Genomic DNA, 20301 nt, shown 5'->3' on the forward strand with positions numbered 1-20301 from the left:
AACAGTCTGAGATACTACACTATAGTTCTTGTCATTTTTAGGATGTAAAAGGCAGCCACTATCTAACAAGAACAACGTGAGTCAAAAGATTTTAAATTGCCCAGCTGAAATACAAAAGGTACTTTACCCTGGTTTTCATTAAGAACTGTTCAAAAGCAAGCTAATTCAAGTATGTCCAGCACTGGAAGCTTGCAAATAGGCTTCCTAGAAATATCAAAAATTCACATGAAAATTTCTTGCAGTGTCTGCATTTTCAGATCAGAATTAGCAGTGGTTCCTATGCAGTTAAAACACACACCTGAAACTACGCTAAGACCCACGAGCCAGCCCAAGTCTGCGCTGTGCAAGCAACATCCAGGCTATTCACCATCGAGCTTACTCAAAAGCCAGCAGTTTTCCTGGCACTGTCCTTGAGGTCATCCCCAGAGTGCAACTAGCAAAGTCAGCCACAGATAACAGTGTTGACAATACTGCAGTGCTACATCACTAAAGACCAATTTATAAGGTCATCAGTTCAGTCATCAGGCTCTCTAGCTTTGCTGACATGTAACCTAGAGCATGCATGCTTAGCAAGCTTTTCCTTCATTTGGCCTCAGGCACAGTGGAAGCTCTGGGAAAAAAAAATTAAACCAAGTAGAATGATTATGTATTGTTCATACCATTTGAATTACAAGGTTGAGCAAAACCACAGATCTGATGTATGTTTTTAAAAGTGAGAAAAGGTAGTAAGGTAAATGGTTGCTTTCCCCTCCCCCCATCTTTTTAATGTCATTTGTCAACTTACCTCCAACAACACCTACACCAACACTACTTCTTCTTGTGTTCATTGGAGCTACATGAAACCACTCATTAGTCTTTAAGTTGTAAACTTCAACTGATGATAAACCTACAAAGAAAATGTAACATTATTTTCTCTGTAAATCTGGATGCAACATACTCTCTACCTTCCAGGAAATTCTTCATAACTGAAAATTCAAATTATTTCATTTTAAGGACCGTTAATTACCGTGCAAAAGGCACAACTGCTGTTCTTTAGATAACCAATTACAGTCAAGCCATTCTTGGTGTCTGAAAATGGGCAAATTAATAAAAGCTTTTGTGGAACGCTGAAAAATTCTTCCCTGGATTTCTTTCTTTCTAAAGTCAGTCACAATGCTCTCTCCTATATATGCTTTTGTAATAGTTATTGACAAAAAGCATCATCTCTGCACAAATGGTTTAATGCACCTGTGAAGAGAATGAACAGTTTATGTCCAAAGCTCTCCCACAGGTCAGAGAAAGCTCTTTGTAATCCTACTTATGCTACATGAAAATGCAGATACATATTTCGTATGCAAATAGGACAAAAGCAATCAGGTAATTTTTATGCTCACACCTTCCATGGGTTAAGGACTCTGACTATAGAAGGAATACTGGAAGGAAACTTGTTAAAGAGTCACTGATGCTTAAGCCTAAACTCTTGGATGGGAGCAAACAGTCCACTGTTCAGGTAGAAGGACGTGACCACTAAAGCACATTCCACACCACAAGATGCCAGGCCAGGCTCGTGCCTGGTTTCATCACAGCTACCAGGGAAGAGACATTCAGGTTTGATAAAATTATGTCAAGCAGACAATGCCAATCAGTAGTGTATAAAGGCAAATATACCTGTACTCCCATCAAATCCTCCCACGGCATAAAGAAGGCCATTTAATACAGCTGCTCCCAGTGTGCTTCTCCTGTCTTGCATATTAGCAACACTTGTCCACTGGTCCTTCACTGGATCATAGGAATCCACTGTGCGCACTCTCAAAGAACCGTTGAAACCACCAACGGCATAAACCATTCCTCCCATGTACACCATTCCTAGAGCAGGGAAGCAGGGAGGAAAGATACGCGTTTCAGTTTCTTTGTCAATTAATTTTATTCTGTACTGTCCCAAGTATGCAGATACATGACACAATGTACAGTACTCATGACACTATCAGGCTTTTGACAGTGTCCCAGCGCCACAGTTCATTCAGATTGAGCACCAGAAGTTTGGACACTTTTTTTTTTTAGTAATACCTCACACTTCTGAATGTCACGCTTGCGGAATTTCTTCTTGCTTATGTATCTCAGCTGCTTTAAGATGACATTTTTAGTCTTGGTTGATCACTTCTTCACATTCTTCATCTCATTTAATAATAATAGGGTATTTATTAGCAAAATAAGTCATTATTATTATGCATTAATATTTAAATTTAGTTATCCTTTGTATCTATGGGAAGTAATAAAGCAGTTTATTCTACTGATTACAAACTGAAGCACAAATTAAGATCAAGTTACCAAACTTGTATTGCTCCAGATTAGCAAGTAATTCAGATGTTAAAAATGAACACTGAAGTCAAGGCTTAGCCCTTCTCAGATAAATATCTTAAGTATTGTTCCAAAGAACATACAATGCTTTATATAGATGCCCAAATCCTGAAGCATTACTAACCACAACAAAAAATTAGACATGGTTTACCCGCTCTACATCTTCTGGAAGGCAGTTCAGCCACCTGATGCCAGCGCTCTTCTTTAAAATCATAACATTCAACACTGCGAATAGCCTTTGGTGCCTGTCCTCCAACTACCATCATCAACTAAAAGGGAAACAATAATATTTGTTAGTTATTTGCATATATGAGAGCACCTGAAAGGTAAAAAAAAGTGCTAAAAAAAAAATCAATCAAGCTTCTGTACAAGAAATAACTACAGGACAATTCTCCTAAAAAAGAAATTTAAATCTTGTGAACTAGGCAAAATTTGGGTGGGGTTTTTTTTGTTTTGTTTTTTCTTGTCTGTCATTTTATTTTTAGTGGGTTTTTTGTTTGTTGTTTTGTTTAAAAAAAAAAACAAAAAACAACATATGCAATTTGTAATTATTGTGCCCAGAGAAAATATTTGAGGTAGAAAAGCAGGAATCAATTAGAATCTAGGTAGAGCTCCCACAAATGAGGCAAGTTCTGCTGTATCTTCACATCCTACTCTGACCTCAGGTCCCAGAATCCAGTGTCTCTGATGTTCAACAGTACTGTGACTATCCACCACAGAACAGCATTAACTGGTTCCTTTGACAGAAACATGCTAAATCTGCTGAATAGAATCTCCTATTCCGTTATCACAGTTGCCATAATAGTACTCTGAAAATAAGATCATCTCTAACGTTTGTTTCCACCCAAAATGAACTAAAGGCATTATTTAGCTAAAAATTGCATAAAATGCCTCAAACCAGAAGACTCAGTCTTTGTTTTGATTGTTTGGGTTTTTTTAAAATAGGTTTACTTCCCCATAATTGTGTATTTCTCAAATGCTGAAACACTTATTAAAAAATACTTATTGCTAGGGGAGGTAGCGGTCGTGGTGGTGGTGTGTAGGTGGGAGACTAAAACATCTATGCCATAAGTAGTACGGAGGATGAAGCTGATCACTTGTTATATTTTTGTGATAAATAATTCTGGTACGAAAATTTTTACTGGAATATGCCAAGTGACAGTCATGCTGTCATGAAATCTTTTAAAATGCAGTTTGAAGAAATAAGTACATAAGAAAAACAAGCGTCTTACTTTTGGAAGGCTAGCAGGTGTTCTCAATTTTGTTCGAGTGCTTTTCATCAATGCTCGTTGCTCAGTTGGCAGCAAGTGATACTTCATAGCTTCAATGAGGTAATCTTTACAAGCACTGCTGTTCTTAACCAGTATTTCCTCTTCAACTCTCTGTTTATTAATAGAAGTTTAACAAGGTCTGAGCATATTAAGGAAGCAAATACAAATCACAATCTGAACTGTAATAAAGCCTGTGTCATATCACACAAATGCAAATTAATTTAATTATTTAGATTGTCATTTAACCACTTAGACACAAATTTATGTGATGGCAATATGCAGTCACTAAAAATAAATAAAAATCAGAAGTTGATTCTCAGTAAGTTAAAGAAGCAGTGTTAGGCAAGGTAAATCACTTTTCTTACAATTGGCATATTTCTTGACTTTTCAAATACAGGAAGTACAGAACTCGGGGGGGGGGGGGGGGGGGGCGCGCGCAGAAGTAGCACAGACAAATTTAACAAATTAGTAAGCCACCCCACAACAGACAAGAGCAGCAAAACACCCAAAAACCCAAACCAAACAAAACCCCAAAACAACCCACACAAAGTGGAGGACATTTGCATCACAAACACAGAATTTCTAACCATAGTACCTACCAACATACTACTACACCTACTAACCAATGTTAATAGCAAACTCATATTTTCAATGTTAAATATTTATCCCGACACCAAAGTATTCAAAATGAGCTTATAAAATTTGAAAAAATGCATTATATTTGAACCAGGTAAAGGAATGTTTCCTTTGTCATTCATTCCTAAAAAACTTAAACAATAGATGCAATTCTGAGGTTGAAAATTCCCTTATGAAAACAAAACTTTTATCAAAGATCAAATTACAAATGAAAGCCAACTGGATCTCAGCAAATTAAATCATTCAAATTACTAGTGTGGTATGACAAGTAGACAACCAGACAGATAAATTACTTATCTATGTCATCCTGTATGTGGCAATCCCTCATTTGACATTCCATGTATGTGCACGTGCATATATGGTAATTGCTGTCTGTTTATTTTTACTGTCAGTAACACACTGCATTACCCTGTTTAAATTATCCATCTGACATTAAAAATAAATAAGTGGAAATGTTCACGTGCAGAAGAATTAGTATTCCTTTTTGCTTACCTGAACTAAATATTCCCGGGATAGCAAAGGCAGCCGAACATGCTCCATCAGGCGTGCCATTAGCTCCTGCCTTACATCTTTGTCATGGTTTACCCACGCTATCACTGCTTCAAATACCTTCCAGAAAACAAACAAATGCAAGTCCCTTGACTTACAAGTTCATAAGTATGAAAATATCAGTGTGCCTCCAAAAATAGTTTTTGCTTATACTAAAATTCCTAATGTAAGAAAAGACAACAGCAATTACAGCTCCCTGTGTTCCTGTATTTATCCACTACAAAATTCTGAAGATGCACGAGCCAGTCTCTTTTTGTGGATATCTACTGTGGATAGCCGTGCTACATCGACAAAATGCACACTGTAATTTCATTGACACTGAAAATCCAATAAAACTAGGTACACAAGCAACACAGCAGCTGCGATATTACAATCCTCATACTTTTCTGCATTTCTTGGGAGAATCAGCCTGCCACATCATCATTCAAATGACTTGTCACTGCGTCTTAGGAGAAGCCTAGTTTCTTCTCTACTGCACAGCAGCTGTGCTCGTTTTGGCTGGGGCAGGGTTGATTTTCATCCCAGTAGCTGGTGTGGGGCTGCGCTCTGGATTTGTGCTGGAAGCAGTGCTGGTGACACTGGGATGTTCCCTTGCTGCTGAGCAGCGCTGGCACAGAGCCGAGGGCTCTTCTGCCTCTCACCCCCCAGCGAGCAGGCTGGGGGGCACAGGGAGCTGGGGGGGCACAGCCGGGACAGCTGGACACAGCTGGCACAAGGGGTGTTCCAGAACATGTGGTGTCACGCTCAGGATATAAAGCTGGGGAAGAAGGAGGTGTGTGTGGGACACACTCAGAGTGACGGCGTTTCTCTTCCCAAGCCACTGCTCCAGTGACACAGCCCGGCTGTCCTGGGGGTGGCTGAACGTCACCTGCCAATGGGACACAGTGAATGAATGCCTTGCTTTGCTTTGCTTGCGTGGGCAGCTTTTGCTTTACTTTCCTTACTAAAATGTCTTTATCTCAGCTCATGGGTTCTTTCACTTTCACTCTTCTGATTCTCTCCCCCATCCCACTGGGGGGAATGAGCGAGCAGCTGGGTGGTGCTTAGTTGCTGGCTGGGGTTAAACCACGGCACAGCTCATCATACACTAGAGCATTTAAACCTTAATTACACTCCACAAAAGCAGCATCACGTGTATCAAAGTGACAGATAGATCTGGACCTTCAGGGTATTATGGGAACAGCAACATGACTTTGCTAGCTGCAGTTTAGGCAGAGAGTTCTTAGAATCAAAATTTCGAAAGTTTTAACACAAAACACTGCCCAGCCATACAACTCAGTTTTCAAACATGCTTTTGAACACAATTTAGCGTCATTTGAACAGAGGTGTTAGTACAACTATATATGCCTTAGAAAAAGAAAACCAACACATTTTAAATTGATCACAACTGGATTCAAGAGCTCAAAATGAACACGACTACAGCCTGAAAACCAGTAGAGGTTCAAAATGGTACACTGGGCCCACTGAAGATCACAGTTTCAAAAATGGCTCTGGAAGAATGAGATCTAGCTAACGCTGAGCCAATACACACTTAAACTCAGGTTTGGTTATACGGAGCTACCTAACCATCTCCTTTGCAAGCCGTATTGTGTTCAGGTAGGCTTAACAGCCCACATACACATACAGTTTTAATTCCTTTGTGGGACTGATGATGATGATGTTAGTGGATAGCATATACTTGCTTTTCAAACTATTTTTGAGTTATTTATCCCTTGAAAAACCAAACTCCCATGTATGTGACTCACAGCATGTGTTCTATTTGTTCTGCTTGAGGATGAGAAGGAATTTCCATTTAATTCCATTTTTTCAAAGAACAAAGGGTTATGTGATTTTTAAGAGTTGAGACTAATATTCATCATCAGACTGACAACACTTTTGGGGGAAATCCTTTAAACTTGAGCACAAAACATGCCTAATTTCACTGAGGAAACAAAGAACACATCCAACTAAGTGTACAAGTGCAGTAAAAGCAAGCTTACCCTCTCACCCAAAAGGATAAAAAGAATACTGGCGTACAGATGGTCTTGCCTTACCTTCTCTTCTGAGGCAATTGTGAGTTTGTCACTGGATATAAGACTGCACACCTGCTCTACACCAAGATTGAGGTATTCTTCACTAAGTACAACATCAGAAAAATGCTGTTCTGTTTGGAGGAAAAGAAATATTCTAACACAGTGCAAAATGTATCCCACTACAAGTATTAAAGCAACAGAGGAAAAAATAGAGGAAAACAATTCAATATGCATTCTATTTTGTCATATCTAGAAGTAACACCTTAACTTAAAACATTTTATATAGGGTAAAGCTTGGTCTCACAATTAGCTTTCATATTTAAAGACTTTAAAATAATTGAAATGTTAAAACCCATTGCTACTTTTAGTATAATCACAGCAATTATCATTTTCAGCATTGCTTCATCTCAGCACTTGTCCTTGACAATACTTTAATCTCATTTTGCTAATTTTGTAGAAACCAATACAGCAAAATATTTCTATAAAAAGGATATAAAATCATAGATTCATTTAGGTTGCAAAAGACCTTTAAGATCAGAGAGTACAACCAATGATCCAGGACTGCCAAGCCCACCACTAAACCACATCCCTAAGCACTGCACCTACACATTTTTTAAACACCTCCAGGGATGGTGATTCCACCACCTCCCTGGGCAGCCTGTTCCAATGACTGACCACCCTTGCAGTGAAGAAATTCTTCCTAACGTCCACTATAAACCTCTCCTGGCAAAACTTGAGGCCTTTTCTTCTTGTCCTGTCACTTATTACCTGGGAGGAGAGACCGACCCCCACGTGCCTACAACCCCCTCTCAGGCAGCTGCAGGCAGCAATGAGGCCCCCCCGAGCCTCCTTTTCTCCAGGCTGAACACCCCGGTTCCCTCAGCCGCCCCTGACAAGACTTGTGCTCCAGACCCCCCACCAGCCTCGCTGCCCGTCCCTGGACACGCTCCAGCACCTCCCTGTCCCTCTTGCAGCGAGGGGCCCAAACCTAAACTCGGTACCTGAGGTGCGGCCTCACCAGTGCCGAGCGCAGGGGGACGGTCACTGCCCTTGCCCCGCTGGCCACACCGTTTCAGCCACCAGCCAGGACGCTGCCGGCCTTCCTGGCCACCTGGGCACCCTGCTGGCTCCTGCCCAGCCGGCTGCCAGCCAGCACCCCCAGGCCCTTTCCCCCCAGGCCCTGCCCAGCCGCTCTCCCCCAGCCTGGAGCGCTGCGGGGGGTTGCTGTGACCCAAGGGCAGGGCCCGGCACTGAGCCTGGTGGAACCTCGTACAGTGGCCTCGGCCCAGCCTGCCCAGACCCCTCATACACCCTGTATGTTTTTCAAAAACATATTTTAAACCTGTAGTTCAACATGAATAGTGGCTGATTCATTAGACCTACCAGCAGTGTCAAATCAAACAACAAGCCTGGATCCTGTTCCACCAGTCAGAGCTTCTCCAAGGTCATAAAAATATTACGTATCACAATCTCTACAACATGTAGAAGGCGTGTAATTTTTACTCAGAGGGTTTTTTAATGCCTCAAAGTAAACAGAACTGACAAAATTTAATGGTTTACTTGTAGAATCAGGCATTTTATTTTAACATAGAGCATATATCTTTATCAAGTAGTTGTTCAGTTATTCAGTTGTCCTCTCCCTTTCTTAAAAATAAATTTTAAGCCATTCAGTTGCTTAAAAAGTAGCTCCATACAGTTAACTTATTTTTCCCCTCTTCAGCTATTCTTATAGAAGTTAGATGGGACTAGAAGTTACTGGGAATTCAACAATTAATTCAAAATTAGAATATGTAGAGAAAAGTCAAACATATTCAAACTAAAGAATTTTTAAAAAACCTTTTGTATCACTCCACTAGTGCTACTATAGTTAAGACTCCACACCTGACAAACTGTCTTCAGCTGTTCAGAAAAGTTAAAGAATGCTGAATGCTTCCAGCATAAGGAGTCTAAATTTCTCAGGTCAACTTTGTAGGGTACAACAGCTTTTTCACACTGTACTAAAGCCTAGAGAGCATAAAAAGATAAACTTAACACAGTATAATTCTCATCCTTTATCTAATTCAGCATTCTGTTCCTTGAAACAGACAACACAAATAGCTTCAGGCAAAAGTCCAAGAATATATACAAAAAGCACGGCAGTAACACCTCCTCCCATAAAGGTCTCACTATAATCATGAAAGATTAGAGACTGCTAGCCCGCAGAATGACATTTTACCTTAACCACATTTCACTAAACAATGAGTTCAGCGAGACACAGTTCAGTCCCCTTGAATCCTGTTAAATTAACTTTAACACTTTCCTGTAGTAATAATCCCAGTCTCATTGAACAAAAAGCCCCACATCTAAACTTAACACCCAGTTTACCATTAATCAGTTTTTCATTTAATATCCCCGTGTTCTAATGCTGAATACATAGTAGGGAAAGCCACAGTCTGTCTACTCAAAATCATTCATTATTCTGTATTCCTTTTTAGCCTTCGTCTCCCAAGCCCTGCCTTTTCAGTCCCTCATCCTACCAGCCTTTTCAGTCATGCAATCGTCATCACTACAGTCCCTCCAGTTCTGCAGCATTCTCTTACGATGGATGGGTAATATTTTCTGCATTATTTCAGGCAATGGGAAAGAAAGGATGAGAAGAAATACTACCGATTTTTATAACACCACCATTATGTCTCCAGTCCATACAAACCTTTGTGTAAGTTTGCTTTTCAGACTACCTATGTGCAGTTCCTTAAGCTGAAGTAGAATTTTCTGAGGTACTGTTATTGAAATAAGTATCTGATGAATTTTACTACTTGCATATGGCAAACAGAAATTGAGAAAGGTAATTTACATAGATTACCTTTGTGATAAACTCCAAATTTCAAGTGACAGTGCCACAAAACAGCAAGCCTGACTGTACTCGGAAGCTGAGCTAGGAAGCAACACTCATACAAGTCTCAAGCCTGAGATTCAGAAGCTTTGTTCACCTTCCCTCGAGAAAGCTGATCCAACAGTGGATCACATCCAACAGGATACACTTCGTAAACTAGAAATCTCCGTTGATTTTATAGACTTGTATGTAAAAACCTTGCCTTATCAAAGTTGATTTAGATTTATGACACACCCCAAACTGGAAGAGATCCAGCCTCTAAACCAGAAGAGTAAAAGTTGAGAATTTTCAAAGTAATACAATGAATGGAGGTTGCCTTCTGTTTTCTTGCCAGAAAGAGAATTGTAGAAGAAAACCTGAAAAAAAATAGTACTTGAACAAAAACTAAGACTGCTTTACTGGATGCCAGCACCTGTCTTAAAGCACAAAACAAGGCACATGACCAAGAGAAGAAAGAAGTGTAAAAAAAAAAAGGAGAAATTAAAACAAACTACTCAGGCAATAGCTACAAGCTCAGGTTCTCTAGCAACACCAGGAAACAAATCCTCAGCTGAATGAATTACAGAAAAAAGAGAAATTGGAGAGTAGATTGCTATATGAATGTCAGTCATCAAAAAAACAGGTAAGGTGAAATCACTTGTCTCTTAAGAACCAGATCTCTTGTTGTCAAGGAGACCATCTTAACTGATTGATAGATAACCTTTTGGCAGAAGCCAATTGAAATTACAGCTAAATGGATTATTCAAAATAATTAGAAATTGAAAAGGAACAACGAAATACAAAAACACCAATTAAATCTCCCAGAGGAAATTTATTTAAAGCTGTTCAAATGTTGCAGACAGAAGGCATTATTTTATTATATATAAATCTAATGCTTATGAAATTCAAATGTTTGCTTCCTTTTGACAAGAAAGATATCAGCATCTTTGAAATACTATGATTCAAAAAATCCCATTTTGATCCTCTTTATCCAATAATTAAGACAGAAAAATAGTATTGGGGCTGTGTGGGCTTCTTCTGCAATCTGCATTAGGATTTGTATTATCTGATCTTACTGCTCACATCCGGAAAGCTTCAGTAATCTGGAGATATTAAAATAAACATCACAAAACTTATGACATGATTATTTCATGCATCCCTCCCCTGAAAATTCTCTAGTTAGCTTCATTTCTATTTGGTGCATTAGGTAACATTTTCTTCATTAACATCTCCTAGATAAGCCAACAGATAGAACTGGAAGTTGGAATAGTTGCAATAGTAGGCTGGAAGTATTCATGAGAATAAAAAACTTATTTTTTTTCCAAATCAGAATTTTCCACACAGTGTGCAACTTTGACAAATTTGTATTGGAATCCTGCCCCACTTCTTGCCACTTTACCCAGACATTGAAGCCAGCTGGCTCCAGAGTCAGGCAGCCTGGAAACAAGCTGGCTTAGGAGCTGCAGAGGCTTGGCTCCTAAATTCCCATTTCCTAAGCAAGTAGAATCCTACTTTTATTATTATCAAAACTAAAATCTGCCTTTAAAAACCGTGTCTTCCTTTTTAGGACATTTCTAAAATAACTGTTCCAATTGCATATGAAAAACAGATTTTCACATTTTCGCAACCGACAGAGACAGCTTCTATCTGAACAGCTAAAGATCTGTCCTTGCCTGCCCTGTACCAGCAGGATGGGACTTCAGCTTCAGGGACAAACTAAAAGAACAAAAAGGAAGTTCTAAACAACATGAGAGGGGCTAGTAACAAAACATTTGGGAGTACAGTAAACAATACCAGTATACAGAGCACAGGAGAGTAACAGGAGCTGTAAATGTACCACTTTTTGGTACTTTTTCATTATGGAGTCTGGAGATGTGTATTATACATGCACAGAGCAGCAGCAAGCACTTGACCTACCTCTTCTATCCAAAAGGCACATAATCTTGCTGGCCAGAAAGACGTTGATGCTAACTTTATATTTCTCAATTACATAGGAAGGAAAGCTACATCTGAAATATGCATGGGACATTTTATGCTATACACATTTGTTGATTAATTCACAAACACTATTTCACTCCTTTATATACCTACAGTCAGACCTCCCCTGCTTAATTGCCTTTACTAAATGGAATAAACAAGTACAGTAACAAAGGTCTGTTGAAGTTCCCTCGGATTAAAAAAACTTCCAATGAATCATGGTGGCCAAAAAAACCCAGCCTGTAACCCATCTTCTCCTTTTTATTATATGACAGTGGCTGTTAGCAGTGTTTGTCTCTCTGTATGACACTGCCATAGACTGCCTAAATTTCTGTTCCATCATTAATAGGCTTCAGTCATTTTCTAACATTTTTCTGAGGTGTTCCAGCAGCTGATGACAGTTAATATCCATTTCCAGAAATCTTTTTAAGATTTTGTACACTTTCAGAAATCTTCTCCCAAAGATCTTCCCAAAGCCACATTAACAGGCATGAAGAACATGGCCAGAGCTTATCAGTGCCAGAGGCTGCAGCTGGAAAAAGGAGAAACCCCCTCATATTCCCTAGACCTTTTAATTACAATGTCTACTAGTGTGTGAAGCAATATCACAATTGAATATATTGAGTCTCATAAGTGTCTTTTGTCTGGTTTAGGCCAACTATTTCTATTCTGCAGAACAGATGATGATATTTTTTATAAAATAAATGGAGTACCTGCATTTTTATGACACAATAATGCTACAAAACTAGCTGGAACCTTCCAGAAATGTAGCTTCTTGCTGAACTGATAAAGTCTTGGTTTAGAGCAATGCAGAGAATGGGAGCTTGGAAAGATCTACACCTTACATCCACTTAAAAGAACAATGGCAGTTTCTCAAGCAGATGAAACAAATATATTAGCAAGAATTCATTCATTTAATTATTGCTGCAATTCAAAATGTCACATTGTGATTGTTTTGGCTTGGGACATAAGGGTTTTGCTAATCATTTAACACAAGGCACTGGTCAAGCAGGAACTCCAGCCTTATTACAGAGGGTTAGGCACAAACCCTGCCAGTTGGAGAACCAGCAGAAACTAAACATTGCAGAACCAATTTTTTTTTACAAAAATCTCACTCACTTGTTAATTTCATGCTTAAATAACTGCTTTTGAGAACACCATGAAATTCATAGCAGCCAAGGTAACAGCAGCATAGCAACAGACGTTGCTACTCAGAATAGAATCATAAGAATGATTCTGCTAACTACATCCTTTCAATCTCATGCATACGGAGGAAGGTACACAAGAATAGTCTACAGACATGCATGCTTCCAAGTCTAGTCAGAGCACCAGAATCAAGAATGCTGTATCCCACAGTTAAGTACAACACACCAATCCCTGCTTCACAACACGTGGTAAGATTCCCTAACAAAAGTTTCAACATCTCCTCAGCACAATGCTAAAAGCCAAGAAGGTTTGCTGTGTAAAGCTGGTCTTCAAAAGATACTCCCTCCACAGGTAATCCGGTGTTTCCAAGCCCTGTACCAACCTATGCGGGGAGTGCAGGTACACTGTTATTCTTTGGTTGTAACTATGTCAAGAAATAAGCGCTGAGCCAGTGTCATTCTAGTCCAAGCTGGCATACCCCTCCTCATTAAAAGGCTTTACCAACCTATCTTCGGGTGTCCCTGCCTGTGGCAGGGGGTTGGAACTAGACAACCTTCAAGGTCACTTCCAACCTAAATCATTCTATGGTACCATTAGGACAACTACAAAATGCACCTTATTCTCAGGAAAAATTGTTATTTTTTACACATCCTCTAAGCATGTGTAAGATGCATCCCAGACAAAAACCAGGATGGACTAGCAGCGTTCATGCCACATACTCTTCACACACGAAAGGTGAGAGGCCTCAGCTGTACATAGTCCCTAACAGTGCAAGTGCGACAGGAACCAGAGCAGGACCGCTTGTTGGACCATCATGAGAATAGGCAGCCCCTCAGAAAATCAAATTTCAACAAAAGCTCATTCCAAGTAATCTGTATCAATTGTCCACAATTTTCAGGTCTCTCCATAGGCATCATAGATGTATATAAATGACTCCAATTATAGAAATCTCACGCCCTGCTACAGGAGGACCAACCTCACCATAGGATTATGAAACTCCTGTTTTAGTAGAAGCAGGATTTTTACTCCCACTGGAAGGAAGTTCCAGAATTTCACTTTTCTAATAACTTCTGATCTACGTTGGCATCCATTTCTTTATGCCATCACTGTCTATTAGCAGAAGTATCACCCTGCCTCTTTTTCGTAAGTATAAAATAGCAAGTGTAACAAAAGAAAGACTGGGAGAAGTCCAAAAAGCATCCAAATGCTTCTCTAGCAGGGAAATATTTTCACTGCTTTTTCAATCTAATAATCCTATTCTGTACTCATTCTAGTTTCTGGAGCCCTAATCCCAAAACGTCTGTTACTGGGAGTTAGCTGTCTGTGATACAAGGCCTAATTCTGAAAGGGCGCAGCCATGTATCTGTGGATCAGACTTTTTTTTTTTTCAGCTGTTAGAAAGTCTTGACAAAGTACAAAATGCTATTTGAGATAAAAAAACCGGGGGGGAGGGTGGGGGGGGGGGGGGGGGGGGGGGCAGGGAGAAGCTGTGATGGCTGAGATACAGGCAGTAAGAAGCTTGAAAATATGAAAAACGTTGACCTGGACAGGTATAAAACTGTACAAAAGAAAACCAGGGAGTCAGCAGACATCCAGCAACACCAACAATCAGCCCGTTTCAAGGAGAAATGAAGGCCAACCTTTCCTCCCTGGACGCTTTTGCCAGGAATACTGAGCATGCTGGTGCTCAGCCTAGTAGCGTGCAAGTCCCACCTAGGACCAGCAAACAGCTTCCTTCTTTCCACTTGCCTGCATCCCGCTTGCAGAGTCTCTCTGAGCACAGGAAAGGATGCCTGAACAAAGTGAGCCAGAGAGGGAGCGTTACATGCTGGACACAGTTCCTGAGCTGTCCGGCACATTTAACCAATATTACACTCAAGGTCTTGCCAGGCTTTTAGATTTTATATTTCTAGAAAGTAATCTACAGAAATAGTAGCTTCAACTACTAAATTGAACAAAGATTATTTAGAAGTAACTGAAGTAGTTTAGAAGTAACTAAGGCACAGTCAGAATAAAAGTTGGAAAAAATAATTTAAAATTCAAAATTAAGCAACAGCTATACCAAAATGTGTTCCCTAAAACTTTAAATATCTGAACATTAATTCTAGTTAATAAACATATGCCTTGCTTCCTAGCGCATAAAAGGTCATATATCGCTTTTGGGATTTGATATTACTCAAAGAAAAAAAAGATTTAATTAAAGCTTTTTGCATAATAGTCTAAACAGAGTTATTACCAAGTCATTCAGTCACATACACATTAGAACTTCTCAAGTAAAACACGCGTTACAAAAACTAGTACTTTCAGAAAAAAACTGAATAGCTTTTGAATTTTTTAAAATAGATATCTATATTATTTGATTACAATTTCACTAGACTAAAACTTCTGAATATAAATGATTTGTATACCTTAGTTTCACACTTAAGACAGCAACCAAGGATTCTGTTGACAGACACCTGATCATATGAGTTTGCTGCATTTCTGGTTTTCCCTTAAACACCCATACTTGATAGAAATACTACAATCTCCTGTAATTGTGTTAAAAAAGAAAAATCTATACTGGAAAACAAATTTTCTAGAAATTAAGGCAACTGAAAGCATTCATCAAAATCCTTTTTTTTTATGAGGTCTAAAATTACCCAACGCAATAAAAAGCCTATTATTTGGACCTAGACATATGAATTGAAGCACTTAGTGCTCTATTTTAGGAAAATCTTCAGGTTTAACTCTCTACTAATTGTTAACGATGCTAATTGGCCACTGTACATTTTAGAAAATTTATGAAAAGGAATACAATCATGAATTTTTTCTGCAGCCTTATCAGGACATTTAATTTTTAATTCTCTTCTCAGTATTGCTCTTGCACTAAGCCTGACAGAGTGCTAGGGATTAAGGAAGGCAGCACAGAGAGTGCAACGCAATGAAGTAGCTCACACCCTGACTATACACAGCACATTTATCTCAGGAGTAAGAACAGAATGTGAATTGCCTTAAAATTTAACACACAGATACAGCAAAAATACAGTAGGAGTTGAGCTGGCAGCTTGTGGTACGGGCCAGCAGGACTCCAAGAATATGATGACAAAAAAAGAAGCATAGACAAGGAAAGTGCTTTCTGGAGAAATCTGACAGAAATGGGAAAAGCTTGATTATGGAGGACAGAGGAGGTTAGTTGCAAGCACAAAAGTAGTAGAGAGATATTAAATAAAAGGTTCAGGTGAGGGTAATTCTGCTGAACTGGAAAAGCCAAGGATGAGAGGCTGGAATTTGATCCAGGGGAAAAGGAATATTGCAAAAGCAGTAAATTGACCTTTGCCAACAAAGTTATGGCAGAGATAGACTTACATTGCAGCAGAAGGAAAACATGGTGTAGAGCAGACTTGGTAGGGAAGAAAGAAAAGAGGAACACGCAACAGAGTAGGTGAGAGAAAATGGCAGAGGAGAGAAAGTTGTCAAGTTTACAAACCTGAATGACTGGGAGAACACTGAAGTCACCAGTGACAGAGGAAGACAGGGAGAAGGGAAAGATGTTTAGATGGAAAGCAATTCAGTTTTGCTGAACCTGAAGTAGAAATGAAACATTCAAGAGACACTGAAAAGACAGGAAAAGGTCTGTGACTGGCAGGCAGTGCCCGCTGCGTGTAAGAAGGCATACCCGCGCGCTCCCAGCTGCCGGCACGGCGGCCTCGCCATTTCCAAACACTTCTGTCCGACTGAACATTCACTGCCAAAGCGCTAATCAAACTATACTACTCCACTGGCTAGTAAGTTAAACCCTATAAAAGAGGGGGGTTTGTTCACTACAAAAAGCTTCAATTAAAAAGTAATTCTTCAGTGTAACATCTTCAGTCTCCACTCAAACATCAAGACCACAAGGCACTCCACACCCCACCAACAGCATGATCGCTACTCCAGTGAATTAAAAGCCTTAGTTTGGTTACAGTGTTATGCTACAAACTTACAAGCTTACACAATGTTTCATTTACTCTTTAGCAATCCACCTTTTGCAAGCTTTTTTGGCATCAAGACCAGTCAAGGTTTTAATCTGTCATGTTAAAAGTTACCAATTTAGTAATACACTCTGAAACTACACATATATATCAGTTTCCAGCAGCAGAAAACGGGTTTGGAAGAAAAAAAAAGAAAAAAAAGGATTTTAGCCTTCGCAGAACCATAGAAACGTAAGCTAGAAAGAATTTCAAAGCATCTATTTTTGCACACAGATGTGATTTAGATCAACTTAAATCAAAAGTTACTCTATTTAGTTTTTTCACAGCTGCCTAACAGTTGCCAGTCCATAACATCCACAGACAACTTGCCTGATCTGTGTAACTTTTACAATTAGATTTTTTTCCTTAATATCTGAAACAACTTTAAAAATACCTCACAAGTTAAGCTTACTCAGTCATTTTTATGCACAGGAAGATTTGCATTCCTTGTCCTCCTCACCTTTTAGTTTCTTGACTGAAAGGACTCTCTTCTCTCACAGACTTCCTTGGATTCACTTCAGCCTCTGCATCTATCTTAAAGTTCGCTTCAGTATTTTTCCACCTGAGGCCTGACCAGCATGAAGAAAAAGGGAATTGCCTGCCTTGTCCCCCGCCATACAACACTACTGTTACTACACCATAGAATCAGAATTGCTTTTTCATTTACAACAGCATACATAATAAAACCCTAATTTTCAAAGATGTCAAGACTTGCCATGAGCCAGTCCTCTTACATATACAAATAACACTATTTAAGATGACCATGACATTGTACTTTTAGCCATAGAATTAAGAACATTTTCCTTCAGAAAAAAAATGAGAAACAACCCAATGGCAAGTGTTCTTTCAAGGAAAGTAAAACTTCGTTGGCTGTACAGTGGCTATACAGTGAGTTAGAAGATGCACCTCTATCTACTTCGTGTCAAGGAAGAAGAGCGAGACTGGTACGCTTTACAGCTCAGAATTTCAAGTCTTGGGCTAGATGAGTAGGATCTTCAGAAGACAAGCTCGTAACACAGTATTTATGGCAAGTTTCTTGCTTCTTTAGCCAGTGCAGTACAGGGGCTACACATAGCTCCCCTCCATGCCCTTATCTTCTTTCTTCCCCTATGTACTTCCTACAGACTTCTGCTTGTGCCAGAATTTTAATTCTTCTTTCCTGATTTCCACACTTAAGTGATGGTGCAAAATTTTAAACAGAAAGCTAGCTTCTTTCTGAATTACAAATTGCTTGGACCCTGCGTGGCCCTGATAAGCACAAAGGGACAGCATCTTCACAGCCTACTGTAACTATGTTCCAGCCAGGAGACTTTATTTCTCTTAAAGACATTCATATCAAAAACACTCTTCATCAGAAGATACATGTCTGCAATACCCTGGATAAAATTCAGTTTCCTCTGGTTGAGATTGGGTGGGCATCAAACCCGTATGCGTGTATCCACACAGACAGATACCAAGCTACACGCTATACTAATGGTAACTTGCCTGCATATGTGTTGGCCTTGTTCAAGAGATCTGTGCACGCGTGCATGTCAGCAAAAGCACGGATCCCTAAGCAGTTGATTGGATGAAGCTGGGATTCCAAAAATTCACAGCAAGTCCTTTTCACATCCTGCAGTTGCAAGAGACCAGCTGCTGGGAGCAGTACCTGTAAGAAGCAAGCAGGTGTTAATATCTCAATTCAATTTTGAGCTTACACAAGAGGATTCCCAATATTAATACAGAAAACAAAAGAATCCATTAAAAAATTAAGACTAAAACAGAGAGGACAATTTCAGTGTTATGCAACTGAAGAACTTTAAACCCAACATAAACATGATTTTATCTCCCTGCAAATACCGTTTAAGATTTAAAATAACAAGCAGCACCTCTATGAACACCATGTTCACTGGAAAATCATTCCATAGATTATAATTTCTCACACTTCATGTAAATTCTTCCCAATATTCATTCACAAGTTCCCTTCTTACTGTTCCCAACACTCCATAATTACATCTCGTTTCCACACCTTCAGCATTAGATATTTCTTTAAAGCAAAGTTTTCTAGACCATGATAGAATATGTAAATCTTGTTTGCATGCAAGTGCTGGACATTGTACCACTTTTTAGCATCAATAATAAGCATCTTCATGCAATTGATTCCAGCACAGACTCAACTCAGCTTCCAAAGAAGTCTGTGACCTTCTTGGAAGACTGACAATTCAGGAATTTAAAAGTCCGAACATACAAAATATTCTGTAACTCATTAAAAATCTGTATCAGTAAGGAATTAGTCTAAATTACTACCTGTCCTTCAACTTTCACAAAGCAAGAAAAAGTAAAGAGGAATTTAAAAATCTCTATCATATACACCTTATTTGCTCACTAAAACTTAAACATGAGATTTAGGTGAACTATAATTGTGCCTTTGAGTGAAATTCCATCCTGCTAGCTAGAATTTTTTCTTCACTATATTTTACTTTTCTGTGTCTTTGACAGCTATTTTAATGAGACTTCTATTTTAGAACACTTAAGTGTGAAATTAATGCTAGCTTGCATCTTCAGTGGATGACAAGTAAGATTTTAACACAGAAATCTTGCAACTGTTCACTTACATATAGAGAAAACATACACTATAGGGCTGCATCAATAATAAGTAAGCAAAAACCACATTAAAGACAACAGCTGCACAACTCTTGTTAATATTTGCTTTTCATTTAAACAATTACCTGGGCAGAATTAGAGAGAGTCAAACAAGAAGAAAACGGGAAGAATAAAGAGAGCTGGAAGAGCACAGTAAAACGATTTAGAAAACTGTACCATGTACTACATGGAAGCTGCAGAAAATACTTCTAATTTATTGCCCTTTGGAAGAAGCTTTAGTCTTACTGTCTGTAAAATAATTTGCCATCATCTCTGTAAGCGCGTCCATCTACTTGGCTTCTAAAGAGCTACTGTTACTGTTTACTCTTTAGACTTTTTTTCTTGAAATAAAGCTAACAAGTATGACCAAACTAAAAGAAAAAGGACTTCAGTTGATACAAACTTGTAAAGCTAACGTTTGCTTTAAACTTCATTTTTTGGTCCCACTTCTACTATTTATGGCTGTTCCTCTCCCTTAAACTTGCCATGTATGAAGCCTGCTTGAAACCCATCTTTCTATTCCTCAAAATATTAATCCCCAATTTGAAGCAGTAATCCACTACAGCATCTGTTTTACACATACGGCTTTCAATATAGACAGCAAAAAGGAAGGATCATACATTTAACAAGAGTTTGCTTTTAATGCCAACTGTTAATGAAAGAGAAGTGAAGGAAAAACACAAATGTGATTGCAGAGAGACACAGACTGCTGCTAATAACTAACTAAATAAAATAGCTAAACTAGTTTAAATCTCTGAAAATACCAAATAAGTCGACAAAAATAAGCAGAGAAGATGTGTACGTAATAGGCACAAACATGATAAAGTCACATAACTGAAAACAAATCTAGTTAGCTTAAAGGTTACTAATGACAAGGTTAAAACAGTACAGTGAACTCATTTTATTTTAGC

General features: G+C 38.9%; 1 protein-coding gene across 5 annotated transcripts in view; it reads right to left on the bottom strand.

Annotated features, from left to right (window-relative positions):
- Nucleotides 1–20301, bottom strand: part of KLHL2 (kelch like family member 2) — a 61625-nt gene that overhangs the window by 6403 nt on the left and 34921 nt on the right. For 4 of the 5 annotated variants that reach the window (XM_056338794.1, XM_056338802.1, XM_056338834.1 and 1 more), the window contains 7 exons: nucleotides 18254–18416; nucleotides 6827–6936; nucleotides 4737–4853; nucleotides 3570–3719; nucleotides 2489–2606; nucleotides 1648–1845; nucleotides 785–886 (listed from right to left, as the gene is read on the bottom strand). In XM_056338794.1, the coding sequence (XP_056194769.1) occupies nucleotides 785–886; nucleotides 1648–1845; nucleotides 2489–2606; nucleotides 3570–3719; nucleotides 4737–4853; nucleotides 6827–6936; nucleotides 18254–18416 (958 nt within the window). The remainder of the gene's footprint in view (nucleotides 1–784; nucleotides 887–1647; nucleotides 1846–2488; nucleotides 2607–3569; nucleotides 3720–4736; nucleotides 4854–6826; nucleotides 6937–18253; nucleotides 18417–20301) is intronic. The other variant, XM_056338813.1, reaches the window with a different exon arrangement.

This window comes from Falco biarmicus, chromosome 1, assembly GCF_023638135.1.
Source record: "Falco biarmicus isolate bFalBia1 chromosome 1, bFalBia1.pri, whole genome shotgun sequence".
NCBI lineage: Eukaryota > Metazoa > Chordata > Aves > Falconiformes > Falconidae > Falco > Falco biarmicus.